Genomic DNA, 23327 nt, shown 5'->3' on the forward strand with positions numbered 1-23327 from the left:
CATGCCCATGTTGTTAATATCCTTACTATTATTGTCTAATAATTATTATTTACTATTATTATTATTATTATTATTATTATTATTATTATTATTATCCTTGTTGTATTATTATTAGCATTATTATTATCATTATTATGATTTTAAACATTTCGTTTAACAATTTAGCACTTATCTTACCTTGTCTAATTTGACTTAACACGGCTAGATTAAGATGTTTTTAGATTCCCATTTAAATATCTTATACGTAATTAACTAAGTATAATTTTACATGACTAACCCTTCAATTCTAACAATTACTTTAAATTGGGTCCTGAATTTTAATACCCATGATACACTATGAATTATACTTAAAATTTATTTATTAAACATTTACTACATTTTATATTATATTTTGGTCCCTATATAATTTGTCAAATTTTCTCCGTCCTCGGATTGAACCCTTTTAGCCAACCAGTTGTTTGACCATGGTCGCCAGCAAGTCTGGCGACCCTTTGTTTCCATTGGTTGGCCAAAAGGCCAACCATGAATTTTGTCCATTGTCGCCAGCAAGCGCTGGCGACATCATCTTCCAATTTTATTTTTTTTAAAATTTCGTTTCAGTCTCGGCCAACCTTTGCAAATCCTTTCTCTGCAACCAGAGATGGCAGCCCTCACCCTTTTTTTTTTTTTTTTTTTTGTGGCATTGCTTCTGCAACGCCTAGCCAAAACAGAGCTCTGCCGCTGCTCTTCTCTTATTTTTATTTGTTTTTTCCTCCAACAGATTTGGGCAACCTACTTAACCAAAGATTAAAATCTAACACCCTATTTCTACGAATCCACATATGAATCTTCCTAAAAACATATAGCTACATATATATAGCAACAATACATATCCGTAAAATTCTTAGGACAATTAATGCAACTACTAAAACTTAAAAGAAAAGTTTTGCATGCACTCGGGACTTACAGGTTTAGGTGCCTAGTCGTCTGATCGATTGACGGTGTCGCCTGCTTCTCCTTCTCTATTCTCTGACAGCTCTTGCTCTAGGGAGGCAGACGAAAGAAAGGTAAGGGTGGTGTTATTTTTCTTTCTGGGGTTTCAATAAAATTCTAAACCTAGCACTACTCACTAGTAGGTAGTTTAGATAGGAGTTTTAACTATTGTGAACTTTCACCCTATCTTATCTCATATTACCCCTTAATTAATTCTTTAACCTAACCTGCAATTTTTTTTTCTTTTACACATAGTAAATTACCATTTAATTAAATTGGGCAAGATAAAGTGAGCCCAAAAACCGTGGGTTTTACAGACCCCGAAAAAAAAATCAAAAGTAAAAGAAGAAAAGCGAAGAGCTATATCACTCATTTGCCAATAGTGATTCAAAAAAAGAAAAGAAAAAAAGATACGTAAGATCAAGGTGCTATATAGACTGATTAAATTTGTATACAAAAGACTAGAAAACAAACTAAACATCTTTGTAGCAAGATTTACTAATATAAAAGCAAACAATTCTTGAATAGATACGTATCAACCTATATTCTAGATCAAATTACCACCAGTCTTTCTGTTACAAAGGTTTCTGGCCCTTTGGCATCAATTACAATCTGCAAGTCCAAAATATGAAATCTGAAAAAAGCCAGAATCATAACAGTTGTCAATTGTCATGTGAGCACTTCCTTCCAATCATGTTTCTTTAGAGATTTATTTCAAATAGATGTACCTTGCTTTCCTGGGCTCTAATCCTTTGAATTTTAAAATACTAAATATTTGACAAACATATAAACTAAATAATAAAAAATAGTTATCTCAACAAATCTTACCTTCATGGTGATAAAGTATCTGTGAGCAAATTAAATATATTAGAGAGTATATCAATATTTAATTACTTTTTTAAAAAGGATCTGTCTAATGGGTGCCCATAGGGCACTAATTAAGATATATTTTGGGTGTCATATTTTTGAAAATATAAAATTAATTAGGAAAAGTAAATAAATACAAAAGAGGGTAGGTAAGATTAAATAAGGAAAGTATATAAATGCAAGGGATGGTACTAATTGTTAGTATATGTATATGCATGATAGGTTAGGTAAATGTTAGATATATTAATGAGTGCCCTATGGATACCCTTTAGAAAAACCCTTTTAAAAATAGTAAAGAAAAGAAATTATCCTTCAAAGGAAAAAAAAAAGATGTCCACATAAACCTCACGTGATCATGATTTTAGAAAATAGGTAACTAATTTTGAATTTTTCTAATGAGAAGAAAATAGCATATATTTTTCCTTCTTTTTTACGTTGGAGAATGGATAGAAATTAATGAGAATTTTATAAATTTATAATTGATTAATTATAAGAAAAAAATATGTATAGTTTATTTAATTTTACAAATTAGAGAATGGATAACTAGGATAGATCTTATAAAATAAAAAAGATACAAGTTAATATAGAAAGGAAGAGAATTAATTGTTACCATAAAATAAAAAGAATAAAAAAGTAAGAGATCAATATGTTGATTGAAATTTGTTATAAATACGATAGTATTGAATTATAGCAACTTCCAAAATTTCCAAAAATTTAGTAATAGTAACGTCTAATATATAATCAAGTCAAAAAAATAAATTAAAAAATGCAATTGGAGAGAAATAAAAAAACCTATAAGTTCATTAATAAAAAGATTTGATAAGGCATAACAAATACAAACGTACATAAGGTGAAAACTAAAAAATTGAGTGAAATGCTATAAATATGGAAGTGAAAATGGAAATGGATTAATTGTCAATAAAAAATAGAAAAGAATTAAAAAGGACCAAAAAAATATAAACATTAAATTTGTCCGCATGGCGAACAAGGTGGATAGTCTATCTGGCAGCAGGTTAGAGTAGCTAAGTTTGCAACTTTCCAAAGTTGAAACTGAACATTGTTTATTATATATACAAGCTTCTTTCCTATGCATTTGCACGGGTTATTTTGTATTCAGCAGCACAATTAAATATTTTTGAAAATTCAAATATTTATTTGAATAGATAAACTATGTTTTGATTAACTATTTTACTATAAATTGAGACTGGAAAGAGGATATACTATATGTAAAACTTAAAATGAGCTAAGAGTTAGGTTAGAGCACTAAACAAAATATTGCAAGCATTCAATATAAAATTAAGGTAATTAACCAAAATAACGGTAAACAAATTGTAATAAAAATTCAATCTAAAATTAATTTACAAACCAATATAGTCTGTTCGGCTTGTGCATGTTCTGAAGCAATATTTTTGGTAAGAAGGAAGAAGTATCATAATATGTTCAATAATATTTTATTATTATCTTATGAAAAGAAAATAAATTAAAGATTAAAAGGAAGAGAGAGAAAAGGCTGTATATTATTTTTCATAAATTGAAAAGGTAAAGTGCAAAAACAATTATTACCATCATCATATAACTATGGAATTCTATGAACCTCTTATGCTTGAACATCCTAATAGCATGACTTTTGAATCCTTGATTTCATTATGGTTAATTGTCGTTAACATAGTAAGTATTCTGAAATATGACTAAAATTAAATACACTAAGAATGTATATTAAGGATAACAAAATGAGTGATTGATCGTTGTTAATAAAAATACTACACCTAAAATGTGAAAATGTTTAGGATTAGTTGTTGCTAACAAAAATAAAACAATTTAAACCTAACCAAATAAATTAAGACAATATATACACATGGCAGAAACAGAGGACGTTCACTTGGTAGAAAATGAGAATAATCGACTCAGTAACCTGCCATACAGGGAACTGAACATCGTTTTATTATATATACTAGTTTTGTATTCAGCAGACTTTATTTTTAGATGAACATGGATACAAAAGAACTAAAATAACAAATTTGTTAAATTTTAAAATACTAAAATTAAGACAAACATTGAAACTAAATGATAAAAATAGTTACTCCCACACAGTACACTAATTAGTTTTTAGAAAATCTTACTTCGATGGTGATAAAGTATCATGTAAGAAAAGTAAATATATTACAGAGTATATCAATATTATATTACCTTTTTAAAAAATGTAAAGAAAAGAAATTAAGAAGCAAAAATTCTTTCAAAGGAAAAAAAAGAAAAAGATGTTCACATAAGCGCATTTGATCATGATTCTAAAAAAGGAGTAATTGATTTTGAATTTTCTAATTAGAAGGAAATAGAATATATCTTTTCTCTTTTTTTTTGGCTAGAGAATGGATGAAAATTAATTCATGATCATGATTATAAAAAAGGGTAACTGATTTTGAATTTTCTAATTAAAAGGAAATAGAATATATCTTTTCTTTCTTTTTTGTATGTTGGCGAATGGATGGAAATTAATTACTCTTGTCGTCCCATTGAAAGTGTTATATTTTTTATTTTGGGATGTTCCACTATATTTGTCATGTTGAGAAACTCAAAATACTTTTTAGGCTCTCCTTCCAATATAGTTTCTCTCTTTAATTATATGCACGTTACCATTCAAATTAAAATTTGAAATTTGTGGGGGTAAGATTGGAAAGAGAAGTACAAACATCATAATCAAATCATTATTTTTTAAAAGTTGAATTCCTGAAACATGACAAAATAGTTGGGAGGGAGTGAGTAGAATTTTATAAATTTATAATTGATTAATTTAAAGTATATATATTTATAGATATAGTTCCTTCAATTTTACAAATTAGGGAATGGACATCCTTGATAGAATATATGAAATAAAAAAGATACAAATTAATATAGAAATAAGGGAATTAATTGATACCAAAAAATAAAAAGAGTAAAAAGTAAGAGATCAATATGTAGATTGAAATTTGTTATAAATACGGAACTAATGAATTATAGGGAAATTTTTTTTTCAAAATTTAGTAATAGTAACTCCCATATAATCTTGCACAAAATGAGATTGGAGACAAATTAATATATATATATATTTATATATATGAATTGATTGATAACAAAATTTGATAAGGCATAATAAATACAAATGTATATAAAGTAGAAAATAATAAATTGATTGAAAATTGCTACAGGTAAGGAAGTGAAAAAGGAAAGTGATTAATTGTTACTAAAAATAGAAAAAGAATCAAAATCACCAAAAAAAAGTATTAAATATGTCCACATGATGAATAGATAGATAGTCCACTTGGAAAAAGGTTAGAGTAGCCAAGTTAGCAACCTTCCAAAATCAGAATTGAAGATTATTTTATATATGTACACTAGCAAACTTTAGGTTGTGCTAAGTACAGCCCAAGTCCACTTAGAATTTCAAGAACAATTAAGTGAAAATCATTCTTTTGCATAAAATCAATAGAAGGCAAAAGTAGAATATATGGCCACTTATTTATATTACTAAATATAAGAGTAAATCTTGATCCTATCACTAAATACTAATGAGTAATTTACTAATTAGTTAACTTAACTAGAAATATACTTGGAAGTAAAATTTTAAAGGAAGTTGATACGTTGGAGTTTAGCTTAACAATTAATTTGAAGTTCTTATATATTTCAACGTTGTTTAAGAATTGAGATTATGAGTTAGAACTTAGGATTATGAACCCTTTTTTTTGCATATCATGTTTGTTTGAGTTAAGTTGATTGAATTTTATTGGAAAAACATATGGGATATTATTTTGTTACAACAATTTTTTAGAGAAAATTAAAATATTTTAACTCACTATTGATATTTTGGATTACAAATATTATTGAATTACCGATTCTCCGATCCAATTTATCAAATTAAGGTTTGGACGGTAATCGGATATTGGTCTTAAAAAATCAATTCCCGAATTACCAAAATTTTTTTTATCGAATTCCGGATTTATCAACCAATGAACACCCATAAACATAAGGGCCAGACTTGTTAGATTTGCATGAACAAAAGGCAAAAAAAAAAAAAAAAAAAAAAAGATGTGCAATGGCAACAATAGCAATGTGCAAGAAATATTAGTAAATTACTTGTGAAGCTATTAGGAAGCCACGTGGCAAGTAAGGAGGCAAAGTACTAAAACTCACTTCCTTCTTATATATATAGTAGAGGTAGATACACACACATGCATACATGCATATTATATATATATATATGCATGTGTGTGTATATGTATATATATATGTATGTATATGTATAAGTATATATGTATGTATGTATGTATGTATGTGCAAACAAGGGAAATGGATCAAAACTTGTCTACATATTAAGCCAATGAGAAAATCATAGTTTTGATCACAATGTTTTACCTGTGTGCTAAATTTGTCCTTAATGTTTCATTTAAAGCAAATCTGGTCCTTAAAGTTTATGATTTTAGGCACATTTAAGACAACTAATGGAATTTGAAGAAAGATTAACAGTCAACATCAAATTGCCCTTAGTCAACAACTTTGAATTTGCAATTTTGGTTCCCAATATTTTGATTTTGAATCATTTTATTTCCCTAAATTTTAAATAGTGACGTTATGGGTTTTAGGATGAAGTGAGATGGGTACATCAGTTGCATTTAGGAGAGTCTTTTCTTGGTGCTGCAAAGGAATTAAATTTATTCTTATCCCGGAATAAGTCAATCTCTCTAGTAATCCATTTTGAACCTGAATAAGTAAAATAAAAATTCGTTTCACACAAAATAAAGAAAAGAATCGATGAAGTATAATTGAATCTGATAAGGCATTTTGAATCGAATGATTAAATAAAAATGAGTTTGGTCCAGATTAAATAAAGAAGCAATTGGTCAAGGATTTCTTCCAACATTATATATCTTAACTAAGACACAGCAAATTCAGACTGAGCCTGGGTCAAATTTGAGAGAAATTTGTGACATCATATCTTTGCAAGTGTTCGATTGTTTTGAAAAGTACAAACAAGAAAGCAAAAGTCCATCCACATGTAAAGTTATTCAAAGGAGAAATGGAAAATCAAAATGTCCACTTGCTTGCTAATTGAACATTTAACACCCTGTAGCAAGAAGTTCAACTAATTAAAAAAGTATATAAAATACCATATGCTTTGCCGAAGAAGGTTGAAATTCATTTTCTAAAGCCAAGTTGGACAATTAAACGAAGTAATTAGATCCTTTACTTCCCAGGTGTTATCATATATTTGACTCTTTCGCACTAATCCCAAATGCTAGCTATTGTTTAAAATTGGATCAAGTCTTTTTATTTTTAAAGGATTAGTTGTAACTAATATATCATTTTACTAAGGTTAGAAAGTTAAACATGTTCATTCCTTTTCTTTTCCAGTTACCAACAAAATTTGTTAAAGCTAAACTTTTTCTTTTTCTTTTGTGTCCCTAATACATTTATTTTTTCTTTTTGGGCTGCTCCGGAAATTGTTGACATTGCTCAGAGAGATGATTTTCGATAATTTTGATGAACGGCCAACTGCCTAAGGTACTTGAGATTCGGGGTTCGATTCCGGGCAGTCACTTTCTTTTTCCTTTCCCCTCTCTTCATGACTTCATCTAATCCAGCCTTAGATAAAAAATTAAAAAAATTAGTTGTATAATGATATACTGGAAGGAAGAAAAGTATGAAATACTATCTCATCTCAAGAAAAGGTCTTACCAAAACTCCACATCTATGTGGAAAATGCATATGGTAGACTTGCTTAAGGACAAGAAAATTGAGAAGTGGCGAGTAGTTGTTGTAGAATCAATCATTGATTGAATTGTGAAGAAATAATTTACAAAGATTACAAGGAACATTTACTAGTTCAACCAAAAATAGCTATCAAGAGGCATCTTTCCCACATATCCTTCCACCACCACAGAAGAAACAAGTTTCCATCTTTCTAGTTAGCTCATACAGTTTGGTAATCCTTTCGCGATAATTATGGCAGTTTGTTACCACATAGCTGCAGCCATCTTGGCACTTGTTTTTACTTGTTGATGCATCTGATCCAGGTCCATTGCAGGATTTCTGTGTCGCAATTCCTGATGCCAATCCTGGCGGTGGTTGTTTGGATAGAGTATTATTTGAAATATTATTTGGAATAATTACTGTAACACTTTTTGTGATGTGATGTATGTGAGATAAAAAAGTAATTAAGAATATAAAAAGGTAGATTGAAAAATGTGTTTATGACGTAAGCGAAATATTATTTAGAATAATTTCACTATCCAAACAAACCTATTTTGGAAAATTTCATTACTGTCTTGTTTGTTGGGTGTGGGCCAGTCCATTTGTGGGCCAATTCAAAATCCAAGTTACCAAACCTATTATTAGGACTTGAGGGTTTTCAAGTAAAAAAGAATAGGAGCAGCCATGAAGCATTCTTTCTTTGTGTGAGAAAAGCTACAGCCGTCACTTTTGCTTGCTTGGAGAAAAACGAAAAGAGAGAGAGAGAGAAAAGAAGTTAGAGAAAGAGAGAAAAACTTCAAGATCTTGATTGGAGAGTGATTCGAAATCCGACTGAAACAAAATTTTACCCACGCTATCCTCTCGTCAAACTCTACTTATCTACTAGTTCAGATCTTGGATTTCCTCCTCACTTGGTAACATTTTTCCAAACCCACTTCTTTGACAGTTGTAGATTTTTGGGGTGATTTTATAGCGATTTGACTTAATTGATATTGGTGGTATTATTGTCATCTGGATATTTCAGATAGACATGTGTATTTCGATTATTGTGATAGTGGAGATTTTTTGACTGGATTAGATCCCATGATTTTTCCCAATTTGGGTTTTTTATGTTAAAATTTTGGTGTCCTGTGTCTTTTATTTTTCCTGCATTTTATTATCACTACTGGCATTGTTACTTGGTGATTTGATTTATTCCTATTTTAGCGAGTACTTGGGGAAAGAGTAATTTATCCTGAGCTAACTCTGATTTGTGTGCCTGCACCAGTACTCCATCCCTTAAAAAAAAAAGACTTTTGCTCATCCAAATGGTAGTCCGTATTACCATTTCCTTCCTGCTATTCCATCTTACTAAGGTTGTGTTTTCAAGATGTGCGAATTTTTCTTTCATAGGCAACCTAAGTTGTTACCTTGGTCATCTTCCGTGACTCCTTGTAGCAATTGGCTTGGAATCCTATGTAACAAAGCCAAAAGATTATCAGTTACAAACATCAATAGTTCCGAAAATGCACTCTATGGTGCCATGCTATGCAAACATCTGTTTGATAACTTAATTCAATACTTAACTTAATGGATTCAGATCTTAATATATTCAGATATGTTTGATAATAAAAAATTGAATATCTAAATTAATTGAATGGCACTGAATTTCCTAAATAAGACTTGCTCCAAAAAATAAGTGATAAAGTATTTATTTATCATTGAATGTGATATACACTCAAATGCATTTGATTTAATACTTAACAATTCAATAATTTAATAGATTTAGACATCATATTTTTAATTTCAGATTTCAGTTTTTAGACTTTAGTTTTATTCAATGCACCCTGAGTTTCTCAATCCCTTCTTCTTTTGGAAACCTAGCCAACTTAGCCCTTCTATACCTTAGTAACAACAAATTTACAGGACACATTCCTTTAGTGCTCAAAAGAATGGTAATAAAAAAGATCAAGTTGCTGATTCCTTAATACTGGTTTAGAAGTTTGAACTGAAACTATGCATTAAATGTAATTTCAATGATCTTATTTAATTTGTATACTTTATCCAATTGTGATAGCATTCTTTTTCAACTTTGTAGAGACAAAAGATCATTCATCCCTGATATGAAGTATTACATAAGATGAAGTTGAAATTTTCTGAGATTGTGTTAAGTTGCATTTTTTTTTCATAGATTTTCATAAGAAAACAAAGAGTTCTAATATTCAAAAATACAATTTACTAATATTTTACTTATATTAAGGTACTTTAGGTATTATGGTTGGACCGGGATGTCAATGAGGGACGAAGGAACCAATAAACACCTCACCATCTACATCAATTGTTCCACTTCAAAATGTAAATGATTCTAATAATGGAGTGGCGAGCAATGAATCGGATGCCTCTAAAAAAATTTCAATTGAACTTGATTCAAATTCTAAAGAACTGGAGACCCATACTTCTACTTCTGGTACATGTTTTTTCCTTTAGTATCCAATTTTCTAATTTATTATTTGTTTTTTTCCCAATAGTGTTCATCTTCTTATTAGTCTAGCTCATAGAAAGATCATGTGAATTGCGAATTGCTAGGTAGCTACATATTTCACAAAGTTATAAACTACAAAGTATTTTATTAATATAAATACCAAAATAAAGAGTTCGCTCGTGATTTGTTGGAAGGAACGAAATTTAGAGAGAGAGAGTTTTGGGAAGATTTTCTTTATTTCTCCGATGCAGACTAATGATGGTACCGATGCCTATTTATAGGCTTTACACAAGAAGGTCATTGATTATCCTATCACCTATCAATCACTAACAGATATCTATCAACCACTAATAGATAACAATCATTCCTATCATATCTCTAATTGATATACATTCAAACATTAAGAATATTCACGAATCTTATCTGATACCAATTACAATTCAATCCAACACTCCCCCTCAAGTTGGTGCATAGATGTCATGCATGCCCAACTTGCCGAGTGAGTTGTAAAAGTCCTTAGTCGGCACGGCTTTTGTGAGTATATCAGCTAGTTGATCTTCAGATCTCACAAACGGAAGCCGTATTATTTTTTCTTCAAGATTCTGCTTGATAAAGTGCCGATCGACCTCAACATGCTTAGTGCGATCATGTTGAACTGGGTTATGGCTGATATCGATAGCAGCTTTGTTGTCACAAAATAAGTTCATCTCAGATCTAGGAGAAAAACCGATATCGGCCATCAGCCGTTTGAGCCACAGAAGCTCACACATACCTCTAGCCATGCCTCTAAATTCAGCTTCTGCACTTGATAATGCTACCACCTTTTGTCTCTTGCTTCTCCAAGTAACTAGATTACCACCGACGAATGTAAAGTAACCTGAGGTTGACTTTCGATTGGTAGCATCTCCTGCCCAATCGGCATCAGTGTAACCATCAATATTAAGATGACCATTTTTGGAAAATAAGAGACCCTTCCCAGGAGAACCCTTTAAGTACCGAAGAATTCTCATCACAGCTTCCATGTGCCGATTACTGGGTGAATGCATAAATCGGATGACCACACTGACAGAATAGGCAATATCGGGCCGAGTATGTGACAAGTAGATCAGCTTACCGACCAATCTTTGATATCTCTCTTTGTCAGTTGGTTTCTGATATGGATATTCTCCTAACTTGTGGCTTAGCATAATTGGCGTGTCAGCAGGTTTGCAATCCAGGAGCCCAACCTCTGCCAACAGATCAAGTACATACTTCCTCTGGGATAGGACGATGCCTTGTGCCGATCTTGCCACTTCAATTCCCAGGAAATACTTGAGATTCCTTAAACTCTTCATTTCAAATTCAGCCGCCAGCTGGTTTTGTAGTTTGGAGATTTCCTCTTCATCATTGCCTGTGATAATCATATCATCGACATAAATTATTAAGGCAGTTACCTTTCCATGCCGATGTTTTAGGAAAAGAGTATGGTCGGCATTACTCTGCTGAAAACCATACTTCTTCATAGCTAGCGTAAAACGGCCGAACCAAGCACGTGGTGACTGTTTGAGTCCATACAATGCTTTCTGTAATCGGCACACAGTATTTGTTTTCGATACTGTAGAACACCCTGGTGGGATATCCATGTAGACTTCCTCCTCCAGATTCCCATGCAGGAAAGCGTTCTTCACATCAAACTGATGCAACGGCCAATCCAAATTTGCCGCAAGAGATATCAGTACTCTGACCGTATCCAATTTAGCCACTGGTGAAAAAGTTTCTTGGTAATCGATGCCATAGGTCTGAGTGTATCCTTTAGCCACGAGACGAGCTTTATATCTATCGATTGATCCATCAGCCTTATACTTGATTGTGAAAACCCATTTGCATCCCACCATCCTCTTCCCATCTGGTAATAGGACCAAAGTCCACGTGTCATTTTTTTGCAATGCCGACATCTCATTCTTAATTGCTTGAGTCCAGTTTGGATCTTTGAAAGCAGCATGCACATCTTTTGGAATGTTAGTTGACGACACATTATTCACAAAGGCTTCAAGAGGTTCAGATAGCCTGTGAGTGGACATATAATTGGCAATGGAATACTTTGATCGCTTTGCATGACTTTCTGGAGAGTACCGAGTCGGTGGCTTACCTCGATTGGATCTGTCAGGTAATACATATCTTGCAGTAGTATCTAACATAACATTAGAATCAGCAGGAGTACTTACCTCAGGAACATTCTCAGGAGACATGCAGTTAGGTACTGAAGAGGGAGGGATTATATCAACAATTTCATCAGTAGCATCAGCATTTCCATCGGCAGCTCCTCCATCGACGGCTCCACGGACAAAATCAATAGGACAGCTAGCAACCGTACTTTCATCAGCAGCTTTATCGATTCCATCGGCAGTGGGCTCCGTGGGCTCGGCAATGGGAGAAACAGTAGCTTCACCGACAGAATCAGTGGGACAGCACGGCCATGCTAATCCTGGCCAATTCTTTTCTTCTGTATCCCTTATCTCCCCCTGAAGGGAAGAATTGGATGCCGAGGAGAAAAATGTGTCCGACTCCAAGAATGTAACATCCATGGTTTCATACATCTTGCTAGTGGTTGGATCATAGCACCGATAGCCCTTCTTGTGCACTGCATACCCCACGAAGACACAACGAACAGCACAGGGATCAAGCTTACTTCGTTGATTCTTGTGCCGATGAACAAATGCTACACAACCAAACGCCCGTGCCGGAAGCATTAGAACCGATGGTAGAGTGAAATGTTGAGACAGTGCTTGCAGCGGTGTCTGGAAGTGGATAACTTTTGAAGGCAGTCTATTCAATAAATAGACTGCTGTTGTGACTGCATCATTCCAATATCGGCGAGGAACATGGGCACCAATCAGTAATGCTCTTGCTATTTCAAGGATATGTCGATTTTTTCTTTCAGCTACTCCATTTTGCTGTGGAGTTTGGGTGCATGATGTTTCATGTATAAGACCATTGATATTAAAGAACTCTTGTAGTGGCCGATTAACATACTCACCACCATTATCAGATCGAAGAATCTTGACTGTTGCTGAAAACTGTGTATGAATCATGGAACAAAATGACTTGAAAATATCAAGAACTTCATTCTTATGTTTCAACAAATACAACCAAGTCATTCGAGTACAGTCATCTACGAAAGTTACAAACCAACGGACTCCAGTAGATGAAGTGATCGGGGATGGTCCCCAAACATCAGAATGTACTAAAGCAAAAGGTGTATTCGACTTATTCAAACTGACAGGATATGAGGCCCTATGACTTTTGGCTAATACACAGGTCTCAAATTTTAAATCGGCAGTTTTGATACTCGAAAAAAGTGCTGGAAAAAGGTGCTTCATATACCCAAAAGAAGGATGTCCTAGTCGTTGATGCCACAATCGAATCTCTCGTTCTTTGGTGTTATCGGTACTCCTTGTCTGATTGGCTCTACCGATACTGAAATCATCAATGTAATATAGATCCCCCCTCCTAGTACCACGACCGATTATCTCCTTTGTGAGAATTTCCTGAAGAAGACAGAAGGTTGGATACATCAGTACCATACAGTTAAGATCAGTAGTTATTTGACTTACTGATAGTAACTTATTTGACAGTGAGGGAATCAATAAAGTATTCGGTAGAGATAAAGACGGAGATAAAGTAACAGTTCCAGCTCCTGTAACTGGATACTGCACACCATTAGCATTGGAAATTTTCGACCGTCGTGGTTGAGTTACGGATGAGAAGTCAGTTGGATCATAGGTCATATGATCAGTGGCTCCTGAATCGACAATCCAATTACTATCGCGTCGATGTGAGGAGTTCATACCTTGATGCTGATTGGTAGAAGACGTAGAGTGCACCTGGGCAATATTGATATCAGCAACTGCAACGGCCACCTTTCCGTTCTGACCAGCAACATTCAGTCGATCAGCTTGCCAATTTCGCCCTTTGCGCTCTTTCCACCATGTTGGATATCCGTGCAGCTTGAAGCACGTATCTTGTGTGTGCCCTTTCTTATTGCAGTGGGCACAATTAACTTCCTCAGTTGGCATCTCGGCTCGGGGTACTAAAATCGGCTCATTCTTCCTTCCCTTGGAAGCCATGACAGAGCCGATTGAGTGGTCTCCCCCTGTCATCATCACCGATTGTCTGCTGTCTTCTCGTCGGACATAGGCATATGCCTCTTCTACTGTTGGAAATGGTTTCATCCGCAGAACATCACTGCGAATCTGGTCTAGTCGGTCATCTAACCCATCGAGGAAAGTGTAGACTCTCTCTTCCTGTATGAGAGAATTATACCTGCTGATATCGGCAGCACATTCCATCGGGTTCGGCCGACGAAAATCAATCTCCCTCCACAAACCTTGCAAATCGTTGTAGTACTTTTCGATCAGCCCACCAGCTTGTCTCAGTCTAGTCACCTTCCGCCTCAGATCATACAGTTGGGATGTATCGGTTCCATCAAAGTATGTGGTAGCAATAGCATCCCATACTGCTTTTGCTGTGGGAAAACGAACGAAGGTACCGATCAAGGATGGAGCCATATTATTTATCAACCACCCTTTCACGATAGAGTCTTCAATTCGCCACCGTCGATACGCTGGATCTGTTGGTGACGGCTGAGGGAGTTCACCATTAATATACCCCAATTTGTCCTTCCCTGAGATATACATCTCGACAATTTGGGACCATAAGGCATAGTTGGTATCATCCAACTTGATGCCGATCTGAGCCGAAGACGAATCCATGCTCGGTGTAGACTTCTGGCAGCTATTCAGGACTTCCACCATCCGAGTGGCAAAATCCTCTAGAACTACGTCAGCTTGTCCTTTCCCACCGTCCGTGAGCGTAGACGATTCGGCCATGGCTGGTTGTTGAAGAAATTATCAGAGTAACACTTTGGAGCAGAGATCCTAGAATCCCTGCTCTGATACCATGTTGGAAGGAACGAAATTTAGAGAGAGAGAGTTTTGGGAAGATTTTCTTTATTTCTCTGATGCAGACTAATGATGGTACCGATGCCTATTTATAGGCTTTACACAAGAAGGTCATTGATTATCCTATCACCTATCAATCACTAACAGATATCTATCAACCACTAATAGATAACAATCATTCCTATCATATCTCTAATTGATATACATTCAAACATTAAGAATATTCACGAATCTTATCTGATACCAATTACAATTCAATCCAACATGATTCAGTTATTGCTTTATTAGCATTCTCTTTTCATCCCTCCTATGTTTTCTTTACATAGGGATCACATCAAAGAAGAGAGGTAGAGGTCCAAATAGAGGGATAGAACTATCAAGATGAGTTGAGAAAAAAGGAACGTTAGACATACTGATTCCTGAAGGTCTAAACAAATCGATAGGAAAGAACCATATTAAGTTGCCAAGAGAAATTAGATTTCTTGTTTCTGGTTAGGAGTCTTGCAACAATGCGAGTTGCAAATTGGTCTGAAGTTGAAGCTAATCAGAAGAAGAAGATAATTAAGACTCTACTAGTAAATCTTTATTTGGTGCATTGTGCTCTGTTTTTCAATTTTATTGTTCACATGGAATTAAAATATTTAATCTTTTTCATAAAAAACCATTCTTTTCTTTTTTGTTTTCAATTATATTGTTTATATCTTGTTTATTATTTCACAGAAGGCTAAATCTAGTTGTATGCTAGTAAGTTACTCTTATGTTCTTTGAATTAAAAATTTCATTTTACAAAATAAGTTCAACTTGGATTTGACCAAAACCCATGTTAAGAGCTACATAGAAGATACTATGAAGAGGGCATGGCAAGATTGTCGTTCCAAGGCTCATTTGCACTGCAAAGCTTTAGGTTGTGGAGAAAGTGGAAGACAAAATCCATATAAAATTTTTCTAAACCGTCCAATTGATTGGCAATGGTTGTGTGATTATTTTAATTTTGAAGCATTTAAGGTAACTATTATTGGACCTTTATTTTCAAGTATTTTTAAAGATTATCTTTGACATCCATTGATTTTAAATGAGATTATTATTTATATTCTCTGCAGAAAATTTCTATAAGGAATTCACAAAATAGGGCTTGTCCAGAACCAGTTTTTGGAAGAGCAGTTAGACAAGCCCTATTTTGTGAATTCCTTATAGAACTTTCAGCAAAGAATGTAAATAACAATATCTTTTAAAATCAATGGATGTCAAATAAAATTTTTAAAAAGTATTTGAAAATAAAGGTCCAATAATAGTTATCTTAAATGCTTAAGAATCAAAATAATCATACAACCATTTCCAATCAATTGGATGGTTTAGAAAAATTTCATATAGATTTTGTCCACCATTTTCTCTACCCCTAAAACTTTGTAGTGCAAATGAGCCTTGGAATGACAATCTTGCCATGCCCTCTTCATAGCATCTTCTATATAGCTCTTAACATGGGTTTTGGTCAAATCCAAATTGAACTTATTCTGTAAAATAAGATTTTTAATTAAAAGAACATAAGAGTAACTTACTGGCACACAACTAGATTTAGCCTTTTGTGAAATAATAAACAATATAATTGAAAACAAAAAAAAAGGAAGTGATTATCATGAAAAAGATTATATATTGTAATTCCATGTGAACAATAAAATTGAAAAACAGAGCACAATGCACCAAATAAATATCTACCAGTAGAGTCTTAATTATCTTCTTCTTCTGATCAACTTCAACTTCAGACCAATTTGCAACTCGCGTTATCGCAATACTCCTAGCAAGAAATACAATTTCTCTTGGCAACTTAGTATAGCTCTCTCCTATTGGTTTGTTTATAACATCAGGAATCAGTATGTCTAACTTTCCATTTTTCTCAACTTGTCTTGACAGGTCTATTCCACTATTTGGACCTCTACCTCTCTTTTTGATGTGATCCCAATGTAAGAAAAACATAGGAGAGGTGAAAAGAGAACATTAATAAAGGAATAACTGAATTACAAGCGAACTCTTTATTTTAGTATTCATATTAATAAAAATATTTTGTACTTTATCACTGTTGTGAAATATGTTACTACCTAGCAATTTGTAATTCATATGATTTTTCAATGACTAGACTAATAAGAAGATCAACACTATTGGGAAAAAACAAATACAGTAATAAATTAGGAATTTGGATACTATAGAAAAAACATGTACCAGAAGCAGAAATATGGGCCGTCGTTTCTTTAGAATTGGAATCAAGTTCAATTGAAACATTTTCAAAGACTTCGGATGCATTGCTCACCACTCCATTATTAGAATCATTTGCATTCTGAAGTGGAACAATTGATGTAGATGGTGACATATTTGTAGGTTCCTTCACCCTAGTTGATGTCCCGGTCCAGCCATAATATCCAAAGTACCTTAATATAAGTAAAATATTAGCAAATAGTATTTTTTGAATATTAGAACTCTTTGTTTTCTTATGAAACTCTATTAAAAAAATGTGTAACATAACACAATCTAAGAATTTTTCAACTTCATTTTATACAATACTTCATATTAAGGACGAATGATCTTGTCTCTCTACAAAGTTGAAAAAGAATCATGTCTCAATGCAACTTTAGCAAAATGTATAGAAGTTATCGCATGGCCTATGCAAATTTCACGGACCATCCAATTGATTTACGACTTAATGCTAGCCAGAAAAATGTACAAGCATTTGGATAGTGAACAAGTTAGTGAATAAAAGAAGCAAGCAACAAATTTTATGCAAATTTATTTTGTTCTTTTTAATTCTTAGTGATAGTGAAGCATGTGCAAAAGTTGTGAATGGAATATCTAAATAAGATGCAGTTTTTATTCTACTGACCCACGAACAAGGGAAACGACACAATTTCTTGTCAACTATTTTTACCCTCCTCTTTTGTCTGCTTCCACAGTCCAAACCAAATCCAAGAATATAGAAAGAGTAAAAAAACGTCATGTTTCTGTGTTTTCCCCCCTCACTCTAGTAAGGCAAGACCTAGATCCATCCATTTACCTCTCTCGTAGCAAAAAGTACCACTTATTACTTTACTTCTCTTAGATAATTGTTCCAGTTTAAAATAAGAGATCAAACAGTAATAGAAATACACCAGCGCTTTACATGAATGATCACCATATTTAGATATCTGACATGGTATTTTAGTTGCAAATAATCCATGCCTTTCAAGAGAATGAAAGAAATTGCAAAGATTAAAAAAAAACAGTGTATAAAAGGTAAACATAGACAACGGCTCATTAGCAAACTCATTGTTTAGCATTACAGAGACTTGGACTGCAAACGAGTCAAGTCGAGTCGAGTTTTGGTCTAATCGAGTTGAGTCTTGACATAATTTTAGTGAACTCGAACTCGACGAGCCAATAATTTAAAGCTCGAGCTTGAACTCGACTTGATTCAAGCTCGAACTCGAAAAAAATAAAAAATAATTATTTTATTTTTTTAAAAATAAATAATATAATATTTTTTCTTAATAAATAATAAAATATTAAGGATATATATGTAATTATACTATTAAAATAAAAAATAAAAAATATATATACTTAAAATAAAAAAAATAAAAAATATATATATACTTAATATATATATATATATATATATACTCGACCGCGAGCCGACTCGGGAGCTAACGAGTTTAATATTTTGAACTCGAGCTCGAGTCGAGCTGCTCGCGAGTCTCGATCTCGATTCGTTTGCAGCCCTAACAGAGAGTCTGCAATGAATCTAAGTTTCAATAATGTCATAGTCTATTTCTCTCAAAGTCCATTATGTATTTATGTAACGCACCTAAAGTCAGACAGTCCAAACAAAGCAACAATCTCAATAAGATGGAATAGCAGGATGTTAGGGTGGCTGTTTATATTTAACTTTTGGTGAAAACTATCACATATTAAACCCAAAATCTATATAGCGATTATTAAGAAATAAATTAACAGTAAAATTGCGGAAGCGTATTTTGATTCATGTTGACAAACTGGTATTTGAATCCTTAGAGATTTTGGGGTGGCCTTCCAAATTAACATGTATTTGCCAATCCTTAAGAGAGTTCTTTAATTTCTTTCTGGTATTTTTTCTGATGATGGGATATCAAAAAAGAATTATTTTATCATACTAGAAAATACGATAATAAAAATACATTTGACTTGGGGACCATAGTCCTATTCATAGATAACATTCCTGTTACCTTTTAGATTCTTATTTCAACTCATCATAGAATATGAAATACACTTAAATCTCTATACGTTAAAAGCCCACACCTTATTAGATACATCAAGTTCAAACCATATTTGATCACTTTAATTGGATTTAACCTTATTTGATAGTTTACAACACATAATTATTCACATATAAATCCAACATTGGATTAAGGATCCAACAATCTCCCACTTGGACTATATGTGTAACCTTATAATTATGTTTTGTAATTAATTATATGAGTTCAATTTTACTATCATTACCAAGGTATATCGATAGTAAATTCGATCCATTAATTACACCAACATACGATCAAAGTGGCATTTGCTACAATTTCGTAACTCGACCCATCAATGATCACGTATATTGATATAATTGAATGACATGAATCATGATGTGGATGTGTAGCTAAAAATTTCATGTAATGTGATCATAATATGTCTATTTTCAACTGGTACACCTTAAATTTTCATGAGATTAAACCATACCAAAATCAGAGTGTAAATAAATTTAAACTTTATTTATGCATAAAATATTTTTAAAACATTAATAAATGAAAAATATAGTAAGAGCATTTAAAATAATAAACTCTCACTAAAACTGTACATCATTTAATAACATGATACCCATACGAGCAGTATGCTCATGAAATATTTTGGGTGGCAATCCCTTAATAAGCGGATCCACAACCATGGAGTTTGTCCCGATATGCTCTATTGATAACTATCCATTCTGTACTTTTTCTTTAACAGTCAAGAACTTGATATCTATATGTTTAGATTTTATCGAATTCCTGTTATTATTGAAATATAGAATTGCTGACTTATTGTCACAAAATAATTTGAGTGGTCTTTCAATACTATTCACTAACGTAATTCTATGAAAAAATTTAATAGCCAAATTTCATGGTTTGATACCTCATAGCAAGTTATAAATTCTGTAACCATAGTAGAAGATACTATAAGAGACTGTTTAACACTTTTCCAAGATATGACACCCCCAATTAGCCAATAGATATAGTCTGACGTTGATTTCATGCTATCTTGACATCTAACATAATCGAAATCAGTATATCCAATGATTTCGAATTTATCTGACCTCCGATACGTGAGCATGTAATCTTTTATTTTCTGTAAATATCACAAGACCCGTTTGATTACCTTCCAATGATCTAATCCAAGATTGGTTAAATATCGACCCAATATCCCAATAATATACGCAATATTTGGACGTGTACATACTTGAGTATATATATTAGACTCCCTACTGCTGATACATAAGGAATTCTTTGTATTTTCTTTTTTTCAAAAGCATTTTTAGAACACTAGTCGAGACTAAATTTGTCTCCTTTAGCCACAGGAGTGTTACCTGATTTATAATTTTGCATGTCATATTTTTTAAGAATCTTTTCGAAATGGTCCTTTTGCGATAGTCCCAAAATACGCCAAGTGTGATTTCGATTTATCTGTATGTCTAACACAAAAGATGTATCGCCAAAATTTTTCATCTCAAAATTCTTAGTTAGAAATCTTTTGATTTCATACAATAGACCTATATCATTGTTAGCAAACAAAATGTCATCAACATTTAATATCAGAAAAATATACTTACAGCCACAGAACTTATGGTATATACAATCATCTACTAAATTCATGTCAAAATCAAATGAGATGATCAATTGATGAAATTTGAAATACCATTGTCGAGACTCTTATTTGAGCTCATAGATAGAATTTTTAAGTTTACAAATCATATTTTTTGGATCTTCTGATACAAAATTTTCTGGTTGCATTATGTAAATCGTTTTATCAATATTACCATTGAGAAATACTATTTTTACATCCATCTGGTGTAACTCAAAATTGAAATGCGCCACTAATGCCATGATAATTTTAAAAGAGTTCTTTGAAAAGATTGGAAAGAAGATTTCTTTATAGTCGATACCTTCTTTTTGTGTAAATTTCTTAGAAACAAGACAAGTTTTGTATCTTTTTACATTATTTTTTGAATTTCTTTTGATTTTAAATATTCATTTACAATTAATAGGTTTCGCACCTTTTGGCAATGGGACAAAATCCCAGGCATCATTGCCTTTCATGGATTTAATCTTTTTATTCATGGCATCGATCCATTTTTTAGAATTTAAATTTTTCATGGGTTGATGGAAGTTGATTGGATCATCTTCCATCAATCTAGTGTCATTCTCATATTTTTGGAGAAAAATAATGTTATCATCTGGCACTGCATTTCTCTTTTTTCTAGTGAATTTTCTTAATAGCACTGGTTCTTTAAGGGGGAGAGTTTGTTCTTCAATAACAATTTATTTTTCGATATTGTCTTGATTTGTTATGTTATGATCAAGGTCAGGAATGCAGTGCCAGATGTAATCATCTGGCACTGCACTTCTAAAAGATCAGAAATAAGCTTTCTTTATAATTGATACTTTCCTTTTGTATAAATTTCTTAGTAACAAGACGAGTTTTGTATCTTACTACATTGCCTTTCGAATCCTTTTTAATTTTAAATATTCATTTACAATTAATAGTTTCGCATCTTTTGGCAATGGGACAAGATCTCAGACATCATTGTCTTTCATGGATTTAATCTTTTCATTCATGGCATCGATCCATTTTTGAGAATTTCAACTTTTCATGACTTGACGGAAGTTGATTGGATCATCTTCCATCAATCTAGTGCCATCCTCATATTTTTGGAGAAAAATAATGTAATCATATGGCACTGCACTTCTCCTTTCTCTAGTGGATCTTCTTAATAGCACTGGTTATTTAAGGGGGAGACTTTGTTCTTCTATAACAGTTTATTTTTCGATATTGTCTTGATTTGTTATGTCATGATCAAGGTCAGGAATGAGATCATGAATAAGATCAATGACACCTGTGAAAATATTGATATATTCCTCTTTAAAGATAAGGTTCCTTACTGTATTTTCTCTTCCAAACTTGACATTCTCAAAGAATCGAGCATTTCCTTTCTCAAAAATCGATTTAGTCGTGGGATTATAAAACTTGTAATTTCTGAATCTTTCAGAATATCTAATAAAATAACAATTAACCGTCCTTGAATCCAGTTTCTTTTCATTTGGTTTATAAGGCCTTGTCTTAGTTGGACATTTCCAAACACGTAAATGCTTCAAACTAGACTTTTTTCCTGTCCAAAACTCATAAGGGGTTTTAATAGTTGCTTTAGTTGGAACACTATTAAGGATATATGCTGCAATCTTAAGTGCTTCTTCTCAAAGTGACTTTGGTAAGGTAGAATAACATATCATACTCCTTATCATATCTTTAAGTGTTCTATTTCATCTTTCAACTACACCATTCATAGTGGGTAAATTCGGTATAGTGTACTATTGGACGATACCACATTCTTCTAGATATTTAGCAAATGGTCCTGAACGTTGTTCATCTGAACCGTCATATCTACCATAGTACTCACCACCATGGTTAGATCTGACGCTTTTAATTCTTTTGTTGAGTTGGTTTTCAACTGCAGCCAAAAATTTTTAACACGTCCAGTGACTGTGATTTTTCAAAAGTGAGATATATGTAATCATATCTTGAAAAATCGTCTATGAAAGTTATAAAATGTTGTTGACCATTCCAAACAGATGTAGAAAATGACCCACAAATATCTATATGTATAAGTTTTAAGACGTCTAAGGACCTATTGGTTTCAAATCTCCTTTTATTGGTTTATTTTCCCTTTATACAATTAACGCAATCATCCAAATTTGTAAAATTTAAGGGATCGAGAATTTCATTTGATACAAATCTTTCCATTCTCCGTTTGAAGATATGTCCCAATCTTTTGTGTCATAATGCAAATGAATTTTCATTGGTGAATTTTCTCTTTACTCCTCTAGTACTCAAATGCAGAGATTTATTAAATGAGACAATTGTATCAATTAAATATAGATTATCGTAGTGCATCAAAGAACTAGAACCAACTAATTTTGAATCATGAAACAATTTAAACTTTCCATTTCCAAATGAACAAAATATTAAATTTGTCCAAAATAGAAATAGAAATCAAATTTCGTCGAAGAGACGGTACCACAAATGTTTCATTAAAATCTAAATAAAATCTGGTCTTTAATAATAGTCTAAAAATT

The 23327-nt window shown here is 32.6% G+C and overlaps 1 protein-coding gene and 1 long non-coding RNA gene across 2 annotated transcripts; one reads left to right on the forward strand and one right to left on the reverse strand.

The window, feature by feature from the left end:
• Window positions 1-12028: 12028 nt before the first annotated feature.
• On the forward strand, window positions 12029-13114 carry LOC140006503 (uncharacterized). The gene is made up of 2 exons (XR_011814159.1): window positions 12029-12167; window positions 12243-13114. It is a non-coding gene; the product is annotated as an uncharacterized lncRNA (long non-coding RNA).
• Window positions 13106-15139, reverse strand: LOC140006502 (uncharacterized). The gene is made up of 2 exons (XM_072048478.1): window positions 13851-15139; window positions 13106-13548 (listed from the first exon to the last, which is right to left on the reverse strand). Exons 1-2 carry the CDS (start codon window positions 14887-14889, stop codon window positions 13511-13513), a joined length of 1077 nt encoding a protein of 358 aa, XP_071904579.1. The 5' UTR covers window positions 14890-15139; the 3' UTR covers window positions 13106-13510.
• Between the last annotated feature and the right edge of the window lie 8188 nt (window positions 15140-23327).

The sequence above is a fragment of the Coffea arabica genome, chromosome 5e (genome assembly GCF_036785885.1).
Source record: "Coffea arabica cultivar ET-39 chromosome 5e, Coffea Arabica ET-39 HiFi, whole genome shotgun sequence".
Classification (NCBI taxonomy): domain Eukaryota; kingdom Viridiplantae; phylum Streptophyta; class Magnoliopsida; order Gentianales; family Rubiaceae; genus Coffea; species Coffea arabica.

Coding starts and splice junctions, on each gene's coding strand:
- LOC140006502 (XM_072048478.1), bottom strand. CDS start 14,889: ATGGCCGAATCGTCTACGCTCACGGACGGTGGGAAAGGACAAGCTGAC. Junction 13,549..13,850: donor TTCTACCAATCAGCATCAAG/GTATGAACTCCT, acceptor TGTCTTCTTCAG/GAAATTCTCACAAAGGAGAT.